At 48.2% G+C, this 23176-nt stretch overlaps 2 protein-coding genes and 1 pseudogene across 2 annotated transcripts; 1 reads left to right on the plus strand and 2 right to left on the minus strand.

Annotated features, from left to right (window-relative positions):
• The first annotated feature begins 1461 nt into the window (after window positions 1-1461).
• LOC120651480 (cationic amino acid transporter 5-like) lies at window positions 1462-8860 on the plus strand. Its single transcript, XM_039928958.1, has 2 exons — window positions 1462-2756; window positions 7991-8860. Exons 1-2 carry the CDS (start codon window positions 1567-1569, stop codon window positions 8598-8600), a joined length of 1800 nt encoding a protein of 599 aa, XP_039784892.1. The 5' UTR covers window positions 1462-1566; the 3' UTR covers window positions 8601-8860.
• A 729-nt stretch (window positions 8861-9589) lies between these two features.
• LOC120648014 (atherin-like) lies at window positions 9590-15957 on the minus strand. Its single transcript, XM_039924798.1, has 2 exons — window positions 15910-15957; window positions 9590-10108 (listed from the first exon to the last, which is right to left on the minus strand). Exons 1-2 carry the CDS (start codon window positions 15955-15957, stop codon window positions 9590-9592), a joined length of 567 nt encoding a protein of 188 aa, XP_039780732.1.
• Window positions 15958-21598: 5641 nt separating this feature from the next.
• Window positions 21599-22477, minus strand: LOC120648015 (annotated as a pseudogene).
• Between the last annotated feature and the right edge of the window lie 699 nt (window positions 22478-23176).

Raw genomic sequence — 23176 nt, forward strand, 5'->3', positions numbered from 1 at the left:
AGATGCACGATCGAGCCTTGATTCACCCAAAAATCATCTCTCAGGTAGACTTGGTTTGGTCTCGGGGAGAAATGGAGAAACACCATGTACATGCTAAACGAGCCAGCACAAACAAAAATACAAAGGCCAGCGTGGATTTGCTAAGCATAGCGGGAGCCAGCCCTGACCCGCCACCATGCCTGCCACCGCCCACCAACTGTCCCACCCCGCCCTCGCCCACGCAGCCAGACAAACCGCCACCGCCACTGGGCTTGCCGCCGTAGCACCCTTCTCCTGTAAAGCCCGTCGGACCATGGCTCCCCCTGAAACCCGAACTTCCGAAGCTCCGCCACCTCCCTCCACCACCCTGGCCACCGGCGATCTTGCTCTCCGGCGATCGCCCCCCTCCCCCCCCCCCCCACCACCACCAACCACCCCTGGACGGCGGCGGCAACGCGGATTTATTGTGGCTGGGTAGCTCCCGCTACGATCATCTGAATGTTCGGCGCCCAAAGGCAGATCCAAAATGGGCGCGTTGTTGGTGCGGACCTGGTACATTGTTTACGCACGAGTCATCTGGATCATCGATTTCCGATCCAATGTTTAAAAGCATCGATCAATTGACGGATAAGAAAAATATCAATCGGTTGACAATTGCAAATCTGCAAAACTTAAGACATGAAAATGTAAAATCAGAAGCAGGGGTACAATTTGAGCTAATCTCGGAGTCGGAGGTAGCAGGAGCACCATCAGCTGAAAATGTGATGGCTTTTGGCTGTCAAGGATGGCGTCTCCGTCGAAGGGTACGGCGCGACCATCCCACGACGACCATCATCATCTCCGGCGACGGCAGAATTGAAGTCGAGTGGAATGATCCGGCTGTGCGGCCATTCCGGTCAGGACGCACACGGCGGCATCAGCATCAACATTGTGGTTGGGGCCATCAACAGCAGCGTGATGGTCCAAAGCGAACCGGAACGCTGGACCCAAGCGTGGACTCTCGGCTCGTGCCGACGCACGCGCGCGCACGCCACCAAAGTCTTTTTCGAACACCGAAGTCCGCAGTTAACACTTCGGGGGTGTTCAGAAATAGGGACTTCAAAAAAGTCCCAAGAACTTTTTAGTATTTAGAAGTATTAAATAAATATTAATTATAAAACTAACTGCAGAACCCTGGGGCTAAACTGAGAGACGAATCTAATGATGTATCTTAATCTATGATTAGCGAATGGTTACTGTAGCATCACTGTAGCAAATTATGAATTAATTAGACTCATTAGATTCGTCTCGCGAAAAAGCACTCAGCTGTCAAAAAACATTTATAAACAAATTTTATTTAGTAATATAAAATAATAAGATTCCTTTTAATATGATAGGGATTTTTGGAAAAAATGCTGGAGCCAAACAGGCCCGAAGGAGCCATCGGGTCACTGTTTCTGGCAAGATCGGCGTCACTCAATCGGAATCTGAGGTGCGCTAGAGTCCAAGCGAAAGCGAACCCGTGACACTGGCTGGGCTGACTGACTGAACAAGTAACCAGTCGGCACTGCACACTCCTAATCTATCTCCACAGCGCACTCTGCGGCCATGGCGCCCGAGGAGACGCCACCACCGGAGGAGCCCGCGGGAGCGAGGGGCTACTGGCGGTGGCGCAAGGACGACTTCTTCCCGGAGCCGTCGTTCGCGAGCTGGGCCGCCTACCGCGCGGCGCTGGGGGCCACCCCGGCGCGCCTCCGCGACCGCTTCGCCGGCCGCTCCACCGACGCCGCCGAGCTCGGCGCGCTCCGCCGGCGCAGCGAGAACGAGATGCGCCGCTGCCTCACCTGGTGGGACCTCACGTGGTTCGGCTTCGGCTCCGTCATCGGCGCCGGCATCTTCGTGCTCACTGGCCAGGAGGCGCGCGACCACGCCGGCCCCGCCATCGTGCTCTCCTACGTCGCCTCCGGCCTCTCCGCCATGCTCTCCGTCTTCTGCTACACCGAATTCGCCGTCGAGATCCCCGTGGCCGGCGGCTCCTTCGCCTACATCCGCGTCGAGCTCGGCGACGTCGCGGCCTTCGTCGCCGCCGCGAACCTCATCCTTGAGAGCGTCATCGGCAAGGCGGCCGTGGCGCGCGCCTGGACGTCGTACCTGGCGTCGCTCATCAACAAGCCGGCAAGCGCGCTGCGGATCCACGCGTCTTCCCTCGCGGAGGGGTACAACGAGCTGGACCCCATCGCGGTGGCGGTGATCGCGGTCACCGCGGCCCTGGCCATGCTCAGCTCCAAGGGCACCTCCCGCGTCAACTGGGTCGCCTCCGCCGTCCACGTGCTCGTCATCGCGTTCGTCATCGTCGCCGGGTTCCTCCACGCGAAGCCGGGCAACCTGACCCCGTTCCTGCCGTACGGCGTGCCGGGAGTGTTCCGGGCGGCGGCGATCGTCTACTTCGCGTACGGCGGGTTCGACAACATCGCCACCATGGCGGAGGAGACGAGGAACCCGTCGCGGGACATCCCGCTGGGGCTGCTGGGCTCCATGTCCGCGATCACGACCATCTACTGCCTAATGGCGCTGGCGCTGAGCATGATGCAGCCGTACACGGCCATCGACCGGAGCGCGGCGTACTCGGCGGCGTTCGGCAGCGTGGGGATGCGGTGGGCGCAGTACGTGGTGGCGCTGGGCGCGCTCAAGGGGATAACCACCGTCCTGCTCGTGGGGGTGCTGGGCAAGGCGCGGTACACGACGCACATCGCGCGGAGCCACATCATCCCGTCCGTGTTCGCGCTCGTGCACCCCAGGACCTGTTGATTGTAATCCCGTGCATGCTCGGAACATGATGTAAATAAGTTAGTTGCATTGGCATGTTTACGTTTCATCATAGCTAGCTGTTGGTTGCATGTCTGTAACGGTGTTAGCATCAGACTCGTGCTGCGTTCACGGGATGGTGACCAGGTCCTCCGCCACACACGCTTGAAAACGTCCCCGCGCTTTAGGTGGGCACGTCCCAGCGTGCGCGGGCGTGGCGGGGAAGTCGGATCGGGAAATCGTGTAAACACCGATGAATAAAGAGAGGAAAATGCCACAGAAAAGGCCGTGACTTTCGTACGGCGGAAAACTAACTCTCTCGTGTTCCCTTTCGTGTTCCAGAGCGACGTCGTGAGCGAGAGCGAGTTCGCCGGCGCAAGTGCCGATCGCCGTCGGCGCAGCCACTCCGGCAGCCGGCGCCAACAACTGGCATCAGAGCCACTAGTGTATGTTCTACGGTGGTTCCATAAGCCCACCGCGTGAGCCGCCGAAGAAGAAGTTCGGGATTCCGCGGAGAACACCGGCAGCGGCGCAGATGACCGGCGAAGACTCATCGTCGAGCTCTATGGCGGGCGGCTCGTCAAGCACCTTGGCGGGCGGCGTTCGTGAGAGTTCTCTCATGTGGCCAATGCTAACACGATCGAATTACTCCGAATGGGTAATGTTGATGCAGTGTAATTTCGAAGCAATGGAGATTTGGGAAGCCATTGAGCCAGGCGGTGCCGGCGTCAAGCGCTCCCAAGATCGCCAAGCCATGGGGGCGCTCCTGCGTTCTGTGCCCAGGGAGATGTGGGCGACGCGGGGTCCAAGAAGACGGTGAAGGAGGCGTGGGGGGCCGTGAAGAGCATGAGGCAAGGCGCAGATCGGGTCAAGGAGGCCCACGCACAGCGCCTGCTGCAGGAGTTCGAGAACTTCGCCTGCAAGGATGGCGAGCTGGTGGATGATTTCGCGATGCGGATCAACACGCTCGCGGCGGAGCTTCGGGTGCTCGGTGAAACCATGCCCGAGAACAAGGTCGTGAGGAAGCTGCTGAGATCACTCCCTAGGCGCTTCAGCCAGATCGGTGTTTCGATCGAGACATTGTTGGATGTCAACACCATGACGATCGAAGATCTGGTGGGGCGTCTGAAGGCTGCTGAAGATCGGCTCGACGTCAACTCTGTCACGGAGCGAGCCGGTCAGCTTCTGCTATCTGAAGAAGAGTGGCTGTCAAAGTATCGCCATCGCCTGACTCCAGAGGGGTCATCATCTGGCTCTGGCGAGAAGAAGACTGGAGGATCCGGGAAGCAGAAAGGAGGTGCTCGCGGCGACAAGAAGGAGCCGGTCGTTAAGTTCACGTCCGAGGGGACTCCAAGGCGGAAGGGGCGGTGCAGGAACTGTGGCATCTATGGCCACTGGAAGGAGGACTGCAAGCGACCACCAAGAAAGGAACGCAAGGAGGAGGCCCATCACGCGCAGGCTGACACCGATCAAGCCACACTGCTCCTGGCAACGGTGAACGCCGTGCATGTTCAACCGCGTGACGTCGAGCCGCCGGCCAGGTGCATGACACGTCAGGTCGTGCATCTCAACGAGAAGAAGGTACTTCCCGGCGACCACGACGAAGATCGTGATGTCTGGGTCCTCGATACGGGGGCCAGCAATCACATGACGGGGGTGTCGTGAGGCGCTCGTGTCGCTGGACACGTCGGTGCGAGGCACGGTGCGTTTCGGCGACGGATCACTCGTCGAGATCGAGGGCATCGGATCAGTGATGCTCCAAGCCAAGAATCATGGGCACAAGGTACTCACAGAAGTTTATTTCATTCCTAAACTGAAAAGTAACATTGTTAGTTTGGGTCAACTTGAAGAAGGTGGCTGCAAAGTAGTGATCGAGGATGGTTTTTGCAATGTGTTTGATGTTGAGCAGCCTCTGCTAGCTAGAGCACCGCGGGTCAAAAACAGACTGTATTTGCTTAAAACCCAATTGGCAGCACTCGTTTGTTTAGTGGCAAAAGCTGATGATGTGGCCTGGCTTTGGCATGGGAGATATGGCCATCTGAATTTTCGTGCTCTTCGGGAGCTGGGTGCAAAGGGGATGGTAAATGGCATGCCATTGATTGACAGGGTTGAGAAATTCTGTGATGGATGTGCTCTGGGCAAACAGACTCGCCACTCATTTCCACAGGTGGCTAGTTACAGAGCTGAGAAGCAGCTTGATCTGTTTCATGCAGACTTATGTGGCCAGATCAGACCAAAGACACCTGGAGGTAAGAGTTATTTTCTGCTCATAGTTGATGATTACAGTCGATACATGTGGGTTGAGCTCCTGGCAACAAAAGATGAAGCTTTCAGATGCTTTAAAAGAGTGAAGGCATTGGCTGAAACCGAGCATGGGAGTAAGCTGCGTGCTTTTCGCAGTGATCGCGGTGGAGAGTTCAACTCCATCGAATTCAAAGAGTACTGTGATGAGCACGGGGTCAAGCACTTCACAACCACGCCATACACCCCACAGCAAAACGGGGTCGTCGAGAGAAGAAACCGGACCGTGGTGGAAATGGCAATATGCTTACTGAAAAGCAAGAATGTGCCAGGACAGTTTTGGGGTGAAGCAGTGTCCACTGCTGTGTACCTGTTGAACCGTGCTCCAACCAAGAGCCTGCAAGGTAGAACACCATATGAAGCGTGGCACAACCAGAAGCCTAAGGTGCATCACCTACGTACCTTCGGTTGTGTTGCACACGTGAAGAAAGTAGGGCCTGGGATCAATAAGCTGTCGGACAGGTCGACAAAGACGGTGTTTATCGGCTATGAGGCCGGGACAAAAGGCTATAGAGTCTATGATCCTGTGGCCAAGAAACTACATATCTCCAGGGATGTAGTGTTTGAGGAAAATTGAGCTTGGCCATGGAAAGAAGAAGCTCGAGGTGAATCAGCTGTTCCTACATTTGAAGTTGAGTTTTTCACAGTTGTCGGACAAGGAACAGTAGAAGAAGATTCAGAAGTTGCAGCAGCCGATTCTGAGAATCCAGATCAAGGGTCGCCCTCCCAAGACCAGTGGGTCGTCAACGACAACTCAAGTGCTGGATCAAACCACTCAACGCCCCCAGGTAGTCCAGCTGTGCAAGGGATTGAATTTGCAACTCCACTTTCTGGAGAGTCAGCTGATTCAGAGGGAGTGCCACTGAGATACAGAACAATAGACAATATAAATGACACAACCGATGAAGTTACTGATTTTGAGTACAATGGAGTGTGCTATCTTGCAGCAGAAGAGCCTAGGAGTGTTGAGGCAGCATTGGGTGAGCAATGTTGGAGAAAAGCCATGGAGGCCGAGATGGAATCAATTTTGGCAAACAAAACTTGGGAGCTGTCAATATTACCTGTAGGCCACCGAGCTATAGGACTTAAGTGGGTGTTCAAAGTCAAGAAGGACCCTGAAGGAAATGTGGTAAAGCACAAGGCTCGGTTGGTGGCAAAGGGGTATGCTCAGCGTGAGGGGGTGGACTTTGATGAGGTTTTTGCTCCTGTGGCAAGAATTGAAACTGTGAGGCTGTTAATTGCTTTGGCTGCACAAAAAGGTTGGCAGGTGCATCACATGGATGTTAAGTTGGCGTTCTTAAATGGTGATCTGAGGGAGGAGGTATATGTGCAACAACCTCCTGGATTTGTTGTCAAGGGTGGCAGTGAAAAGGTACTAAAGCTGAAGAAAGCCTTGTATGGGCTGTGTCAGGCTCCAAGAGCTTGGAATGCCAGGTTAGACAGTGAGCTGCTGAAACTTGGTTTTGTCAGGAACGCCCTGGAACATGCTGTTTACAGGAGGTCAGATCAAGATGGTTTTCTCCTTGTTGGGGTTTATGTTGATGATCTGATAATCACTGGTTCAAGCCAAACAAGTATTGATCAGTTCAAGAAGGAGATGATGAGCAACTTCAGCATGAGTGATCTTGGACTGCTAAGCTACTACTTGGGAATTCAAGTTGATCAGCAGGTGGGTGTGACCAAATTATGTCAAAGCTCATACACTATGAAGATTTTGGAACAGGCAGGGATGCAAGGATGTAACTCTTGTGCTGTACCAATGGAAAGTAGACTCAAGCTCAGTAAGAATGATAAGACACCACCTGTTGACAAAACCAAGTACAGGAGCATAATTGGGAGCCTTCGATATTTGGTTAACACGAGACCAGATATAGCATATGCCGTGGGGATTGTGAGCAGGTTCATGGAGGAACCTAGAGCAAGTCATTGGGCAGCTGTAAAACAAATCTTGAGATACCTGTCTGGTACAGTACACTATGGGTGTATATATCACAGGCAGGGTTCAGTTAGCCTAGTTGGTTTCAGTGACAGTGATCTGGCCGGTGATGTTGATGACAGGAAAAGCACCAGTGGGTGTGTGTTTCTGTTAGGGTCGAGTCTTGTGACATGGGCATCTCAGAAGCAGCGGGTGGTAGCATTATCATCCTGTGAAGCCGAGTATATTGCAAGTGCAAGTGCAGCATGTCAGGGAATTTGGCTGAGCCGGCTGCTAGGTGGACTGCTTGACATTCAGGCCCCAACAGTGAAGCTCCTTGTAGACAACAAATCAGCAATTGCTCTAAGCAAGAATCCAGTACACCATGATAGAAGTAAGCACATCGACACAAGATTTCATTTTATCAGAGATTGTGTTGATAGAGGTGAAGTCAACATTGATCATGTGAGCACGACTGGACAACTAGCTGATATCCTGACAAAGGCACTCGGGCGTGTCAGGTTTGTTGAACTTCGTCAGCAGCTGGGAGTTATCGAGGTGCAGCGGGATTAGGGGGTGATCTGTTGATTGTAATCCCGTGCATGCTCGGAACATGATGTAAATAAGTTAGTTGCATTGGCATGTTTACGTTTCATCATAGCTAGCTGTTGGTTGCATGTCTGTAACGGTGTTAGCATCAGACTCGTGCTGCGTTCACGGGATGGTGACCAGGTCCTCCGCCACGCACGCTTGAAAACGTCCCCGCGCTTTAGGTGGGCACGTCGCAGCGTGCGCGGGCATGGCGGGGAAGTCAGATCGGGAGATCGTGTAAACACCGATGAATAAAGAGAGGAAAACGCCACAGAAAAGGCCGTGACTTTCGTACGGCGGAAAACTAACTCTCTCGTGTTCCCTTTCGTGTTCCAGAGCGACGTCGTGAGCGAGAGCGAGTTCGCCGGCGCAAGTGCCGATCGCCGTCGGCGCAGCCACTCCGGCAGCCGGCGCCAACAGGACCGGCACCCCCGTGCACGCCACCGCGCTAGTCGCCGCCGCCAGCGCCGGCGTCGCCTTCTTCTCCAGCCTCAAGGTGCTCTCCAGCCTACTCTCCGCCAGCACGCTCTTCATCTTCGTGATGATGGCCACCGCGCTGCTGGTGCGGAGGTACTACGCGCGGGGCGTGACGACGCGGGCGCACGCGCTGCGGCTCGCGGCGTCGCTGCTGCTCATCATCGGCTCGTCGGTCGGCATCGCGGTGTGCTGGGGCACGTCGTCTCCCGGGCGGTGGCACTGGCAGGGCTACGCCGTGCTGGTGCCGGCGTGGGCGGCCGGCACGCTCTGCATCCAGCTTCTGGTGCCGATGGCTCGGACGCCCAAGGTGTGGGGCGTGCCGCTGGTTCCGTGGCTGCCGTCTCTCTCCATCGCCACGAACGTCTTCCTCATGGGCTCGCTCGGCAAGGAAGCCTTCGTCCGCTTCGGCATCTGCACCGCCGTCATGCTGGTCTACTACGTGCTCGTCGGCCTGCACGCCACCTACGACGTCGCGCATGGCGCGTGCGCCGGGGAGGAGGACGATATCGATATGGGGGCCGCAGCGGATGTACAGCAGAAGGCTGGTGCATGAAGTGAATATAAATATCCTACGAATATGACTGATGTGTTGTATCTCTTTCCAGAGTAACAATATCTCTTTTCGGAGTAATTTATAAAGTACGTAGCAAATTATAAGCATAGTACGAATGAACAGTTCCCACAGAAAAGTGAATGGCTTATCCGTCCACTCTATAGGGTGTTATGTACACTAAAAGTATCTCAAGATAGGAGAGGCTTTATATCGTATTTATCTGTATTGAAACATCTATGATTTTTTTTCAAAAAATGCTAGATACCATTGTACTAGCCAATTAGACATAAAATTTAATATGCCATGCCATTATGACTAAATTTTTCACATGCATCTATGTGTTTTAACGTTTTCAAGCACTACTCACTACTACAACATCTAATTAACCGAGCCGATTTAAAATAGGCTCGGAGGCGGGCACGATTTCTAACGGCCTCAGTTAATGCATGCGATTAACCGATGCGGTTATTTTTTATTAACCGATATAGTTAAGAAAATCACCTCGCAAAACCGATTAACTGAAACATCATAACTTAACCGCCTCGGTAAACATCATAACTTAACCGCCTCGGTAAATATATTAACGGAGGGCGGGCAATGAAACACAACCACCTCAGTTAATATAGAGGCCAAGAATGCCTAACCAGCCCCACCACCACATCACCGATCCGTGCCACCGCTCCTCCACCAATCAGCACCTCCACTCCACCTCCCACGAATTGTGCTTCCTCCATCTCTCAATCCTCTCTCACCTCCCTCACTCCTCTCTCTCATTCCAGCGCCCCTCCCTCTCTCCTCTCTCACCTTCGGCATGGGAGTGGGATACGTACGGTCCCTCCAGTGGCGGTCCTCGGCGGGGTGGCGGCCCTCGGGCGCGGTGGGCCTCGCACGCGGCGGTGCGGCATGCGCCGGCGGCGGCGCGGCTAGCCTGGCCCGCGGAGGCGGGGCGCGCGCGTGCGGCACGGACACGGCGGCGCAGCAGGGCAGGCTCACGACGCGGTGGTGGGGCACGCGCAGGCGGCGGAGCGGCGGGCCTCGCCCGCGGACATGGCCGCGTGGTGGGGCGGGGGGACATGGCGGCGTGGCGGTCCATCCGACTCGAGCAGTGAGCAGGGGCCGCATCCGACCTCCCCGGCGGCAGCGACCAGGGGCCTCGCATGCGGCGGTGCGGCGTGCGCCGGCGGCGGCGCGGCTAGCCTCGCCCGCGGATGCGGGGCGCGCGCGTGCGGCACGGACACGGCGGCGCAGCAGGGCAGGCTCACGACGCGGTGGTGGGGCACGCGCAGCGGCGGAGCGGCGGGCCTCGCCCGCGGACCCGGCCGCGTGGTGGGGCGGGGGGACATGGCGGCGTGGCGGTCCATCCGACTCGAGCAGTGAGCAGGGGCCGCATCCGACCTCCCCGGCGGCAGCGACCAGGGGCCAGATCTAACCTCACCGGCGGCGACGGCCTCCCCGTGGATGGGCTCGATGGGCCTCTGGGTGGGATTGGTGGGCCTGTCCAGGGGCACCTATTTTTTTAATTTTTTTATAACCGAGGTGGTTGAATTATAAAAAACGGCTTGATTAAAGCATTAACCGGCAACTGCCTCGGTAAATACCACTATTAACTGAGGCCTTAAGACAGAGGCTGTTGCAAAAACTGTCTCGGTTAAGTCTTTTTCTCACCTCGGTTAAGAAATTTGTAGTAGTGACTACATAAATGATTTATAGAAACGCTCCAATTTTTGTTAAGGGCGGATTAAAATGTAACCCGTTACTACAAATCGACTGCTATAGCAACGAACTTATATTTTTTTTGGGCCGGTGATGCGCTCATCCGCCCCTAAAAATAATATTTAAATTTATTCTAAAAAATAATTTAATTGAAAAAACAATAAAATACATAAAAAATGTGAAATTTGTAGCATAAGCCTATTGTAATCTATGGAACTAGACAAAAATTAAAAAGTATATTTTGGCGTATATTGATTGTGAGTGTGGAAACCACAAAGTGAGCATTGACTTGTATGAAATAATAATTGTGGGTGAGTTATACATTATGGTTTCACATTATGAACCATTGTTTATGCTGAGATATGGTTTCAATTTTTTTTAAAAAAAAAATCTACAAGCCACAAAAGGCTTATTACAAAAATGTCACCTTTTTTTTATGTGTTTTGCTAGGTGACCGAGGGGAGTGAGGCCAGGGTGCTCGGCGCCTGGTAGCGGCGTGGGGGCGGGCTCGGGGTGGCGGCGATCGGCAAAGGCAGAGGCCACAGAGCGATGCTGAGGCGCGCGGAGGCAGCGCGAGGCCGGGGCGCCGTGGGGGCGGGCGCGCGGGGCCACAACGCGAGGCCGCGTCGCACGGCGCCCGACGATAGTACGGAGCGGTAGCGCGGTGCAGCGGCAGCTCGGAGCAGCTGTTGGCATTTTTTTGCTTTTTTATTTGATCTGCATGGGCGGGTGAAGCCGTGACTTTTCTTTAAAAATCTATTTTTAGGTGCGGGTCATGCCCTCACCCGCCCCTCTAAATCTATTTCTAAGGGTGGTTGAGGACATGACCCGCCCCCTAGAAATGGATTTTCAGAAGCGGACACGTTACCCGCTCCTGCAAACACCACTTTTAGCTGCGAAAAACAGGGGCGGGTGCGGCGCCCCTAAAATTTTATTTTTACCCGTACAAACACTATGTGTAGTAGTGAAGTCCACCTATCTAAGTGGTCATATCCAAGTGGTCACAGAGTGGATTTATGACTACCACTCATTCAAATTTCATAATAAGAACGTTACACATGCTAATATTCTCTTGTGTACAAGAAACAATACCTTAAAACAATCCATGCGCACAAAAAATGTACTTTCATCTCGTGTTTTTTTCCTAATAATATATGTACCATTGAGCTCAAATGCCTGTACTGCCACCTAAACTATATCTCACCTTTTATTAACATTGCAAGTTTCATCAGCTGCAAAAACAATTCCCAATGTTAGCACAATACATGTCTTGCACATACATCCATATCAATTAAACGGCTAATAATTTGTTCTCTTAGTACCCACGCTCTTGAATATTAGATTCGACAGATGTATATATTCTTTATATACACATTGGACACATTTTAATTCACGTGAGGCAATAGGTGAACTTCATGTTACAGGAAACTCAACGTGATTAAAAAAGTTATAAAACAGTACGAATGTGTAATAATAATTAATTTATAAAATAATATGAATGTGTACCAACTCAACACATACAAATGAAGAATATGACATGTGATTCATATGTACAACCATGCACCCACGGCTAATTTGTAGCTCATGCCGGTGAAGATATAAGTACAATAATAGGTGTTTAAAATTTAATTGGTAGGGAATGAGGTACAAATGTATGACATGTATTGTTTTTTTATCCGATTCGAGTTTTACTGCTGAATCAGAATGGATGTGAAACTGCAAAACAAATAATCAGATGCAGGAGTCAAACAAATCCCGAACGTGCAACAGTGGCGCAGCTGCATTGTTCGGTTGCTCATCTCCAACTTGCTCCTCACATCCTGTACAAAGCTGGTGGCCCCCATGCTGCAGCCGCAGTTGACATCCTTCCATACGAAGGAAGGCTGTGGAAACTTCAAAGTATGACTTGAGTTATATGAGATACCATATAGTTGCAGCTATTAGAAAACTTATAATAAATTTTTTGGCCATTAGATGACCTTCAATGAAAAAGTTATCAACTAAAAAGTTTTGGATCTCATGATTCTCTGCAATTTTGATATAAAGTTTGACTTCATCTGAGATTATATAAAAAAAGTTATAATTTTTTTTGTGTGGAACCATTTGTAGGGCGGGTCATGCCATCATCCACTCCTAAAAATGCATTTGTAGGAACGGGTGAGGCCATGACCCACCCCTACAAATTCCACCATTTTTAGAGACGGTTCGTGGCATCACCCGCCCCTAGACATGCTCTTTTTAGGGGCGGGTGACGCTATTAACCGCCCCTGAAAATGGTGCTCATTTTTAGGGGCGGGTGAGAGGTGACATGCCCCTAAAAATGCTTTTCCAGTGGCAAATCGGATGCTACAGTAACCCCGCTCCATTTGTAGCAACGAGTAAAATTTTAGTCCCCCTGAAAAAATTGGGGCATTTCTACAAATTGTTTTTGTAGTAATGAAACTTATTAGTCCCATTGATTATGTTGTCACACAATTAGCAAAATCACAAACAATGGTTTAATGGGGCCATGTTTCTTACAGGGATGAGCTTCAAGCTTTGCTCTAGAACTTGGATATATCAGTCCTGGTCCATGGTGAGTTGGTGACTGGTTTTATATATGGAGATCACCTATTTATACTAGTAAAAAAGACCTACAAAGCCTTGTCTGGAAGTATCTCTGCCTCTCCATTGTATAAATGGATTTGAGCCTTTGTGCACAATAAGCAAAAGCTCTTCTTGCTTTTCTTCGGTATAGATTAAATACGAGGAACTTATTGAGGAGGAAAAACATGTTCCTAGTTACTTATAACTGCCTGGTGTGTATTGAAAATGAGGAAGAAATTTTATCACACCTCTTCTTTAGTTGCCCTTTTCGTCAGGCCTGAACGATTTTCTTGGGAATTATTTGGGATACCTTGCTGCTTTAGCTGGAAATGTTTGTTGGAGCAAGGGAGGCCTTTGGATTGGTTGTTTTCCGAGAAGTGGTTATCGAAGTATGTTGGTCCCTTTGGAAGCATATAAATGACATTGAGTTTGATGGTGCCTCTGTGTCTTTCTCCACATGGAAAGCCTTGTTTCTACAAGATTTAAAATTGGTCATGTCACACCCGATTTTAAGAACAAAATCGAATGCATCTCATATATGCGCCAGGATCAAGTTTACATATATGATAGATGTCATAAGTGAATATATCAAAAACAGTGTCCAAAATATAGATAAGAGAGAGTAAATAACTTTATACACTCCGATAAATTATAAGTGTTCCACCGATAACCTAAACGAGTGCTGCAGCAGCGTCTTCTTCCACAGGCAGTCGGCTGGTGAACGCACGCCTAGAACTCCTTGAAGTCGTCGTAGTTCTCCACTTCTGTGTTCACTTCTGAGCAGCAAGTAGGCAAGGGTTAGTACACTTATAATTGGTACTCAGCAAGCAGGGAAAGAATGCAAAGCTTTCAAGGAAAGGCCGAGGTTTATAGCAATTAGCATTGTAGTTGGTCAATTTTTATTAGCAGGCACCTAATTACTAGGTATAAGTTTATAACAACCCACTTAAGCATAAAGGATATATCAACATAACAAAACCATAGAAACCATGAATTAAATTATTCTTCAAGTTTGATTATCATGTGAGGGTCCAGGACGCTCTTAACTGTGAGCACGACTGATATATTAGTTTTAAACACTCTGCAGATGTTGTACACTTTACCCACAAGTCGCGTAAAAGTTCAAAAGAACTTTGGACCCAACCACGCTGTGCTGATCAGGCACAATACTACACTTCCAAAGTGTGGCTGCATAAGGACGCTACGAGGCCTTTACAAAGATTCTCTAACAAGTGACAGACCGCTAAGGTTTCAAGTCAAAGCAGAGCATAAACCTCCCTAATGGTCAGCACCTTAGCAAAGGCTGCTACCCCAAGAGGAGCGAGCTATACCCCATCGATGCTTCCCCTCTTGCCCTTTCGGTAAAACTGTCACAGGTTAGAGTTTCTAATTAATCAGTCAAGACCAGAGCCATGTGGTCCTTGTGGTTGTACTATTTTCCTGAATGGTTCTCCATGTTCCAATTAAAGTCATATGATCTTGTAACATTAACCAAGATAACAACATAAAGCATGTTTAATATTTCTCAAGAGTTCATTATTTTACCAACCCAAGATAAAGCAACTAAGTATTTCTATTCAGCAAGATTTATTAAACCCGGTGTTCAAGGTTTTGTGGTAAAAGACTAGGTAAATCCTTAATAGGTGTCCCCTTCAAGTTTATGCAAAACAACAATAAAGTAAAGTGAATTATCATGTCATTATTGGGACAAAATAGAATATGCAGGGGGAGAAGTCCACTTGCCTTTCTTGCCAAACTGCTGATTCTCTTCCTCGTATACTTGTTCTTGATTTCCTTCAAACGACGTGTTGTCTACACGTTCACACAAGCAAAATAAACAACAAATAAGAACCAACACAACAAATAGTAAAAATAGAGAAAGATAGGCTGCCAAAGATGTTGTACGCGTTGCAAGGATCGTGTGAGCACAAGAATCGCTGAAAACGGAGTTAGAACGAGAAAGATATGACTAAAACAAGGTTTTAGGAGTTTGTTTGTGAAGAAACAGAACTTCCAAGGGCTAAACTTGAAGAAACTGTGACATCTCAAGTTTTTAGTTTGGCTAACCATAGATTAGCAACCAACGTTATGCACAAAGAATCAAGAAAAAATTAATAAAAGCATCAAAATTCATTTTTGCAAGCAAATGTATATATGTATATGCATATGTATGTGTGTACATTTTTGAAGTATTTAAATAACTCTTAAACCATTGTTCAAATGAAAAAGGTGCCTGAAACAAAAATTGTAGATCTTGAAATTTTGAACAATTTAGGTATTCAAAAGATTTTCATTTGAAGCCTGCAAGAGGGAGGAAAATTCATTTTTCAGTGGAACCCTGGACTTCCATCTATTTACAGAAATGCCCTCCACTCTATCTCCCTCCTCTCTGTCCCTGCACCTTGCCTACGGCGGTGCCGTACGCCGGCGAGCCGGCCACCTGGCCGCCCACGCATCGCGCCCCCGACCCAAACCGCCTCGGCGCACCTAGTTCCGCCGAAACCACGCACACCTGGCACCTGGAGGATGCACCACGCTCCCAGGCCGCCTTCCCTGTCCGCCACGCCACACGAGGATGGCTGTCGCCGTGCCTCCCTGTCGCCTGACCGAATGGCCCTCCCCCAGCGCCACCTGCTTGCCCAGATTGCCCTCCCCCTCGCCCTTGGCCTATAAAGGCCAACTCATCCCCTTCCTCGCGCGAGAGCCAGAGCGGAGCCCACCCTTGCCCAGAACTGACACCGTTCCCGCCATTGCCGATCTCCACTGAGCTCCCCCGCGGAACCCTACCTCCGGCCTCCCTCCGCTTGGTCTGAGCCTCTGAATCGGTTTCCCACATCACCCCAGTGCTCCCTGACCATCTCCGTCGCCCGTCCCTCACCGGACCATCACCGGCGCGCCACCACCATCACCCGCGAGCTGCTGCTCCGTCGGCGACCACCCTCCCACCGCTCCTAGTCCCAACCAAGACCACGGAAAGGTAGCCCTCGCCCTCATCTTGCTCCTCCCCTACCTGGCCCTCGATGCCGGCGAGCTTCTCGCCTGAATTCTGGCCGGCCATTGCCGTTCCCCTCCTCTGATTTCCGCCAAGGACCTGTTCGAACTTTGAAAATATGATTTCAGGGTCCAGAACAGAAAAGGTGCATGAACTATGAATCAGTGAAATTGTAAAATCAATAACAATTCGTAAACAAGTGCTAAAAATGCAAACTCAAATGTTATGGAATCCTTGCAACAAACTCTACAACTTTTGTTACACTCACATGTTCAGTTTCTGCTTCTATTTTAATCTAGGTTAAAGATTAGAATAAATAGCATATAATGGTTCTAGGAGTTCCACACATGAACTAAGGATGATTTTTATATGGTAGGCTTAAATCACTAAGTAGAGTATTACATAAAAGTTTCATGACCAGAAACCCATTGTTACTATATGTTTCACTAGCTCTTGGTTTAATCCATGAATAATAGCACTAATTCAAGATAAATAGTTATTGCACTCAGAAAATTCTGAAATTTTTACTGAAGCATTCCCATGTTTAGAATCGATTCTGGTAAAATTTTGGAACTCACAAATATCATGGAACACTCTGGATAATTAGATCTTGTTAAATATAGCTTTAGTTTGTATAATCTATAGCCTCTGGAATTTGCATAGAACAAATGTGAATAATTTACATCATGATAGATATCATATTAGGATTACTCAAAAAAAATTGAGAACCAATAATGGCATGGTTAATTCTGTATAAATGGATCTTTGTTCTAGTAGTAGCTGTTTAATTTATTTTTCATGTTTAATATGTTGCATCAAATTGGCTGAAATTTTTACAGTAAGTCTTTTATTTAGATTGTTCTCCACATAAAATTTGCAACACCAGAAACAATTCCTAGTAACGATAGTAAATAAACTAAGTTTTTATGTGAAAAATGACAAATGAAAAATATCACAAACCCAATTTGCTTAATGAGTTTAAGTCAAGTTAATTACTACTCGATAAACGATTGCCCAAGAAAATGTAATGAAGAAATTTCATAATAAAACTTGTGCTACAACTTTATAATGAAGAAAAGGATATGTAATTTGTTGTCATCTAAGTAACATGAACACTTTACATTCATATAGACGCAACTACTCTCATCGACGGAACGAACGAGTTGGTGCCAAGTTCGAGAATGAACTACCTGAAGCTCAAGCTAATCTAACTAGATTGCTGAAGACCCGGACCAATGTTCGGAAGAGCCCAAGGCTAAATTTTTGCTTAGGAAGACAAGCCCCGGTGCATCTAATTCTTATTATTTTCAATATATGCAATCTATGTCGTACTATTATCTATTTCTGCATTTAAGTTTTCAGGAGTTGATTGAAACCATAGATGCATGATCCTAGGTACTCAAGTTTTGAATACTAGAGGTTAAGCTCGACTAGATGCTCTACTAATTAGGACCGGTAAAAGTCGAGTGGTTTCCTACCACTCGCGAGATTATAGGTTTTCACTGGTTTACCACATACTGCAATCATAAGGTTTATGGGCGGGGTCATGGGATGGTATTTATGGTTGAGACCCCATCCGTTTAGTGAAAATGTACTAAGGCCGCAGTGTGTGGTACAAGTTGTTAAGCGTTTGAACGTACTAACCACATGCCGAGAAATATGGTAATCAGTAAGTAGAGTACCTGATTGGACCGGGGAGTGGACATACCTTCCACCCTCATTGAACATTTCACATCGTTCTTATGCGGCCAACATGCGGGTGCAGAGTAGCCGTACTCTGTAGTCGAGGGGGGGGGGGCTGATCTACGAGCTGAAAAGAAAGGGAAAATGTTGTGTGGGTGACTTCGCTTCCCATGCGTGTGTGTTAGGTTTGCCTGCAAGGTTAAGAACTCGATTCGAATCGGCCGCCGCTCATGATCAATGAGATTGCTTAACACTTCTGCTACATAGAGTAACAAGTGGAAGATGATGATGATAATATGAATGTATTTGAATGCTTATTCCAACATGCTTGTTTAGAGATAGATGTTTACTTAGAATGGTTAATTGAACTAGAATTATGAAAGCTAAAATCTAAAAATAAGGACATACTCTTAGTTGCTTTTTGGCAAAACAAACTCCTCCAGTCAAAAAGTCTTGCATGTCTAGTTAAGTGGACTAAGTTATATCCGTTGACGGGTAAGTCTTGCTGAGTATTAGTATACTCAGCCTTGCTTGTGGCTTTGTTTTTAGGTGTTATCTTCGGGGTTATGGTTGATGTCACGTACGGACTTCATCATGACGTCTTGATTCATCGATAGACTATCGTTTACTTTTCCACTGTAATAAAGAACTCTGATGATCTCTTTTATCATTCAAAAGCATTTTTTGATTTTAAACTCAGTTTGTAATAAATTTATGATGTACTCTGTGATGTAAGAAATGATAAAATATTGTAATCTCTGGACTCGCCTTCGTGTGAGTTTTATGCAAGCTTTGGGTTCGATCGAAGCGTAGGTGGTTTCATCGGGACTTTACCCGACAGCGCTGCCGGATTACTCCGTTTGAAGTGCGTGTTAACTCATATGGCATTTAAGGTAATGGTTAGCACACATGAGCCAGATTAATTCGGACGGTTCTGCCACAGCTGGAACCAGAGCCGAACAAAGCGACGCACCAGAGAAAGCAACAAGTTTTCAAATTGTTCCTTAAAACTTGACCCCAAAACTATGTAAAATGCGTAGGTTCGTTAAAGATTGCACTTAGTTCATAAAGCCCTAGGGATTATGGGAATTATTTAGGTGGCTATTAAGGATGTTATGGTACTAACTTAATGCATATATATACTAATGATCTTCTGCAGTAACGCCGTTTTCGATAGGTTAAGACTGAATAGTCATTCAGCTAGTTAATAGGGAGAGACGATTTTTAGTAAAGCCACCGAGTTAATTGTGTAAGCCAAGTATCGGCAAATGGTGAGGACGAATAGGTCGTGCACATATCATGATTTTATTTTGTAACTGAATAAAAATGGATGACCATTATACATTCACGCTCCACATTAAGTGTAGTCACTCGAATCTCGGGGACGAGATTCTTTTTAAAGGGGTAAGCTGTGACATCCCAAGTTTTTAATTTGGCTAAACATAAATTAGCAACCAATGTTATGCACAAAGAATCAAGAAAAATTTAATAAAACCATCAAAATTCATTTTTGCAAGCAAATGTATATATGTATATGCATAGGTATGTGTGTACATTTTTGAAGTATTTAAATAACTCTTAAACCATTGTTTAAATGAAAAGGTGCTTGAAACAAAGATTGTAGATCTTAAAATTTTGAACAATTTTAGTATTCAAAAGTTTTTCATTTGAAACCTGCAAGAGGGAGGAAAATTCATTTTTCAGTGGAACCCTGGACTTCCATCTATTTACAGAAATGTCCTCCACTCTATCTCCCTCCTCTCTGTCCCTTCACCTTGCCTACGGCGGCGCCATACGCCGGCGAGACAGACACCTGGCCGCCCACGCGTCGCGCCCCCGACCCAAACCGCCCCGGCGCCCCTGGTTCCGCCGAAACCACGCATCCCTGGCACCTCCCTGGCACCTGGAGGACGCGCCACGCGCCCAGGCCGCCTTCCCTGTCCGCCACGCCACACGAGGATGGCCGCGATTAGCTATCGCTTCAGGTGACGGTCCCACCAACCATCACCCGAAGGCGTCGACAATTATTTCTACGCGGTCATCATCAAACCTCCACCAATCTACTTCGGCCCAATCAAATTTTAGCCCAATCAAAACTCAACATGCAAAAAACATCTATATACAGTGAGCACATGGACATGCACATGCAGAAGAGACAAATTTCTTTACATCATCTGCATGCAAATATGTTGAAGATTTAAAAATTAATAAGTCTTAAACCGTCTATCTAAATAAAATTCTGATTGTACTAGTATCTTTCTTATGATAAAATCTTTAAAACAAGACCACACTTGACTATATTTGCATGATATTTTAAAAAACATTTTTTAACACTAAATAATTATTTTCGAATACTGGGAACAAATACTTTAACAACACGAACAAATAATTATTTTTAACGAACAAAAAATTAAACATGACGAACAAATAATAATGTATTACGAACAAAATATTGAACATCGTAAACATTTGATTGTATAGAATAAATGATGGAAAATGAATATTGATTACAAATGAGTCAATATCACCGAATAAATTAGTTTAAAAATAAATAAACAATTTTATATCACAAACAAAATTAATTCTAACACTTTTAAAAAGTATTGGAAGAACGGGCTAAAGGATATGGAAGAAAATAAAACAAGTAAGTGATGAATAGCAACGCAAGCCAAAAAAAATGTAAATAAATAAACGGGAGAACCAGACTTGGATTCTGCAGAATCCAAACATCAAGCGTACAGCAGCTCCCCCGGCCGTGAAAGCTATTTCGTCTTCTCTCGTCAAAATCAATATTACTGTAAATACATTTATATGATAGAGAAACAGGCCACACCCACTGTTGGGCCAAATACAGAAAAGAAAAAGTCCAAACTCTAACCAATCACTCTTCAGGTGATGGATCTCTGCTTTGCAGCCCGCGCGATGCATAGTCCTGGGGGCGCGATTATGCATCACTTCGGGTGATGGCAGTGCCAACCATCACCTGAAGCAGGCCAATCATAGTAATGAGGCAGACTGTGCCCGCAAACCAAATGGAGATTATATGCATGCAAAAAAGAATAGAAATGATAACATCATTCACATGCATGCAAATTTAAAATTTAAAAAGCTATAAGTATTAAACTCAGCATCCAAATTAAATTTAGATTATACCATTATCTTTCTTATGAGATGATCTTCGAAACAAGACCACACTTGCCTATGTTTATATGATATTTAAAAAATATTTTTTAAATTTTTTAGTAATTAATTTCGGCTACAGGGAACAAATAGTTTAACAACAAGAAGAAATAATTATTTTCTTCGAACAAAAAGTTAAACATAATGAACAAATAAGAATGTACAACGAACAAAATATTACACATCGCGAATATTTGATAGTATAGGATAATATGAAAAAAGAAACATCACGAACAAATGACTCAACATTAAGGAACAATTTAATCTATAAAGCGAACAAATAATTTGGCGTTATAAACAAATCAGTTATATGCAGACAAATAATTTTACATGAAGACAAATGCATTTATAGGCATACATACACTTTTGGGAACAAGAAGAAAATAATAAAAAGAGAAAGAAATATAAATAGAAAGACCTCCGGTGATACATTTTGGGATACCAAAGGAGAAGCATCATCGTCATCAATAGGTCCGTGCATTCAGGTAATGCGAGCCCCTTCCATTGCAAGAGATCCCAAACTCTTCTGTCTTCTCAATGATTAACCTGCAATGACTTAATTGAAGCACAAAGCAAAAAAATGCAGGTCATTTCGCTTGCACTTAATTACACATGACGATGAAGATTATTCAGTTACTTCAGCAGAAGGTTTATTCATGGATTCCGACATGCATGCCCGGCTAGCAGATCTAGTTGGTAAATCATCAGTGGTGCAAAGGGTTGACGACATGGCCCGCGAATACCACCGCGCCACTGACATCCTCCATGAGGAAGAAGGCGAAGGGGTGATCCGCCACGAAGTCCACAGGGCGGCTGATAGGCCTGGCCGAACCCGCCATCATCATCATCGCGGTGCCTGCGGCGGCAAGGGTGCACGCCGATCTCCTCGAGCCCGACGCTGCTCCCCCTCATGAAACGGCACGCGGACGGCGTGGTCCGGCGAGGCGTCGAGGTAGAACGGGCCTTCCTCGGTGAAGTCCGGCAGGAATGAGGAGCGCCAGCGGCCGCTAAAGTAGACCGAGTGCCTAGGACGAGCGCCGTGGAGTCGTCGCCCTCGAACTCTGACTCTGAGAGGATGTTCCTGACGAGGCCGCGGGTGTTGCGCTCGAACCACGCGTTGATCTCCGCCGCCGCCTCCCTGGGCTTCTCCCAAGCTCACCGATCGCGCCTCGGCCTTGTAGACAGCGGCGGCCGTGTCGGCGAAGGCGGGGCTGAGGCGCAGCGAGGCGTCGGCCCAAACGGCGGTGGCAGACCGGATCTCGGCCTCCAGGTCGTCCCGGCCGCCGGCGAGGACGACGGACGCGACCCTCGATGCGAGCGCGGCGTGCGCCGCAGCGCCCACGGGGCCGAGGAAGGTGACGATCTGATCGCGCGTGGCGCCCGAGGCGGCAGCGGCGAGGAGGGAGAATGCGGAGTGGAAGGAGATCGGCGAGAAGGCGAGGTTGGTGGTGGGCATTCCCTGGTCGAGGCCTCAGAAGTGGCTGAGGAGAAGCAGGCAGAGCGCGACCTGGTCTCTCACAGCGCCGGCGACGGCCTGGCCCTGCAGCGCGGCGAGCGCGGCCAAGTCCGACTCCGAGAGTCGAGCGCTGTCATCAGTAGGCACGCACCCAACCCCGCGTGGGCGGGTGGGCGCATTACATGAGGAGAGGCCGGAGAGGTAGATGAGGATGGCGGCCACCCCGGAGAAGATGGTCGCGGTGAGTGCGAGGGGGAGCACCCGCATGGCCGGCGCAACCCTAGGGGCCATGTGCTTGCGCCCCTCGCCGGAGCCAGAGGGGGAGAAGGGCGGCGCGCCTCGCTTTGCTAATTTCGAGGAGTAGGAGGGGTCACTCGCATAACTCCCATGTTTAGTTCTGAGGCCCACTACGCTAGTGATGTTAAGATTGTGGGCCTCTCTTCTACCTTAAGTGGGCCCTGTAGAGGAGTAGAATTTATTTAGTTTCTTCTATGAAACCTTAACACACTCATAAGTAAAAGAATTCCCCCTAAAAAAAAGTAAAAGAATTTGTTTTGCTAAATACCAAAACCGTCCTGCATTGTTTGTGGGATAAATGTCAAAACTGCCGCCAACCTTTTAACTTCACAGGTAAGGTTCTCCTGGCTAAATACCAAAACTGTCAAGCGTAGTCCGCGGGCCAAATGCCAAAACTGCCACTATAAGACTAATGCTACAGCTGCAATTTGTTTCTTTGCCAGACATTATCCCTTAACCAAGCCATTTTTAGTATGCAAGACTTCAAGTCTCGTTGCACTTGTCAAATCCATGCTTTTCTTCTTCTTTGTTCATGGGCAAGGAGATGGGATCTACAATTCCACATCTACTTCTTTGCAAGACCTTCAACACTTGTCACATCTTGGCATCCGCTATCATCCATCTTGAAGGTCGGCATCATACAAGACACTTGTTCCAAGTCACATCACG

This window comes from Panicum virgatum, chromosome 9K (genome assembly GCF_016808335.1).
Source record: "Panicum virgatum strain AP13 chromosome 9K, P.virgatum_v5, whole genome shotgun sequence".
NCBI lineage: Eukaryota > Viridiplantae > Streptophyta > Magnoliopsida > Poales > Poaceae > Panicum > Panicum virgatum.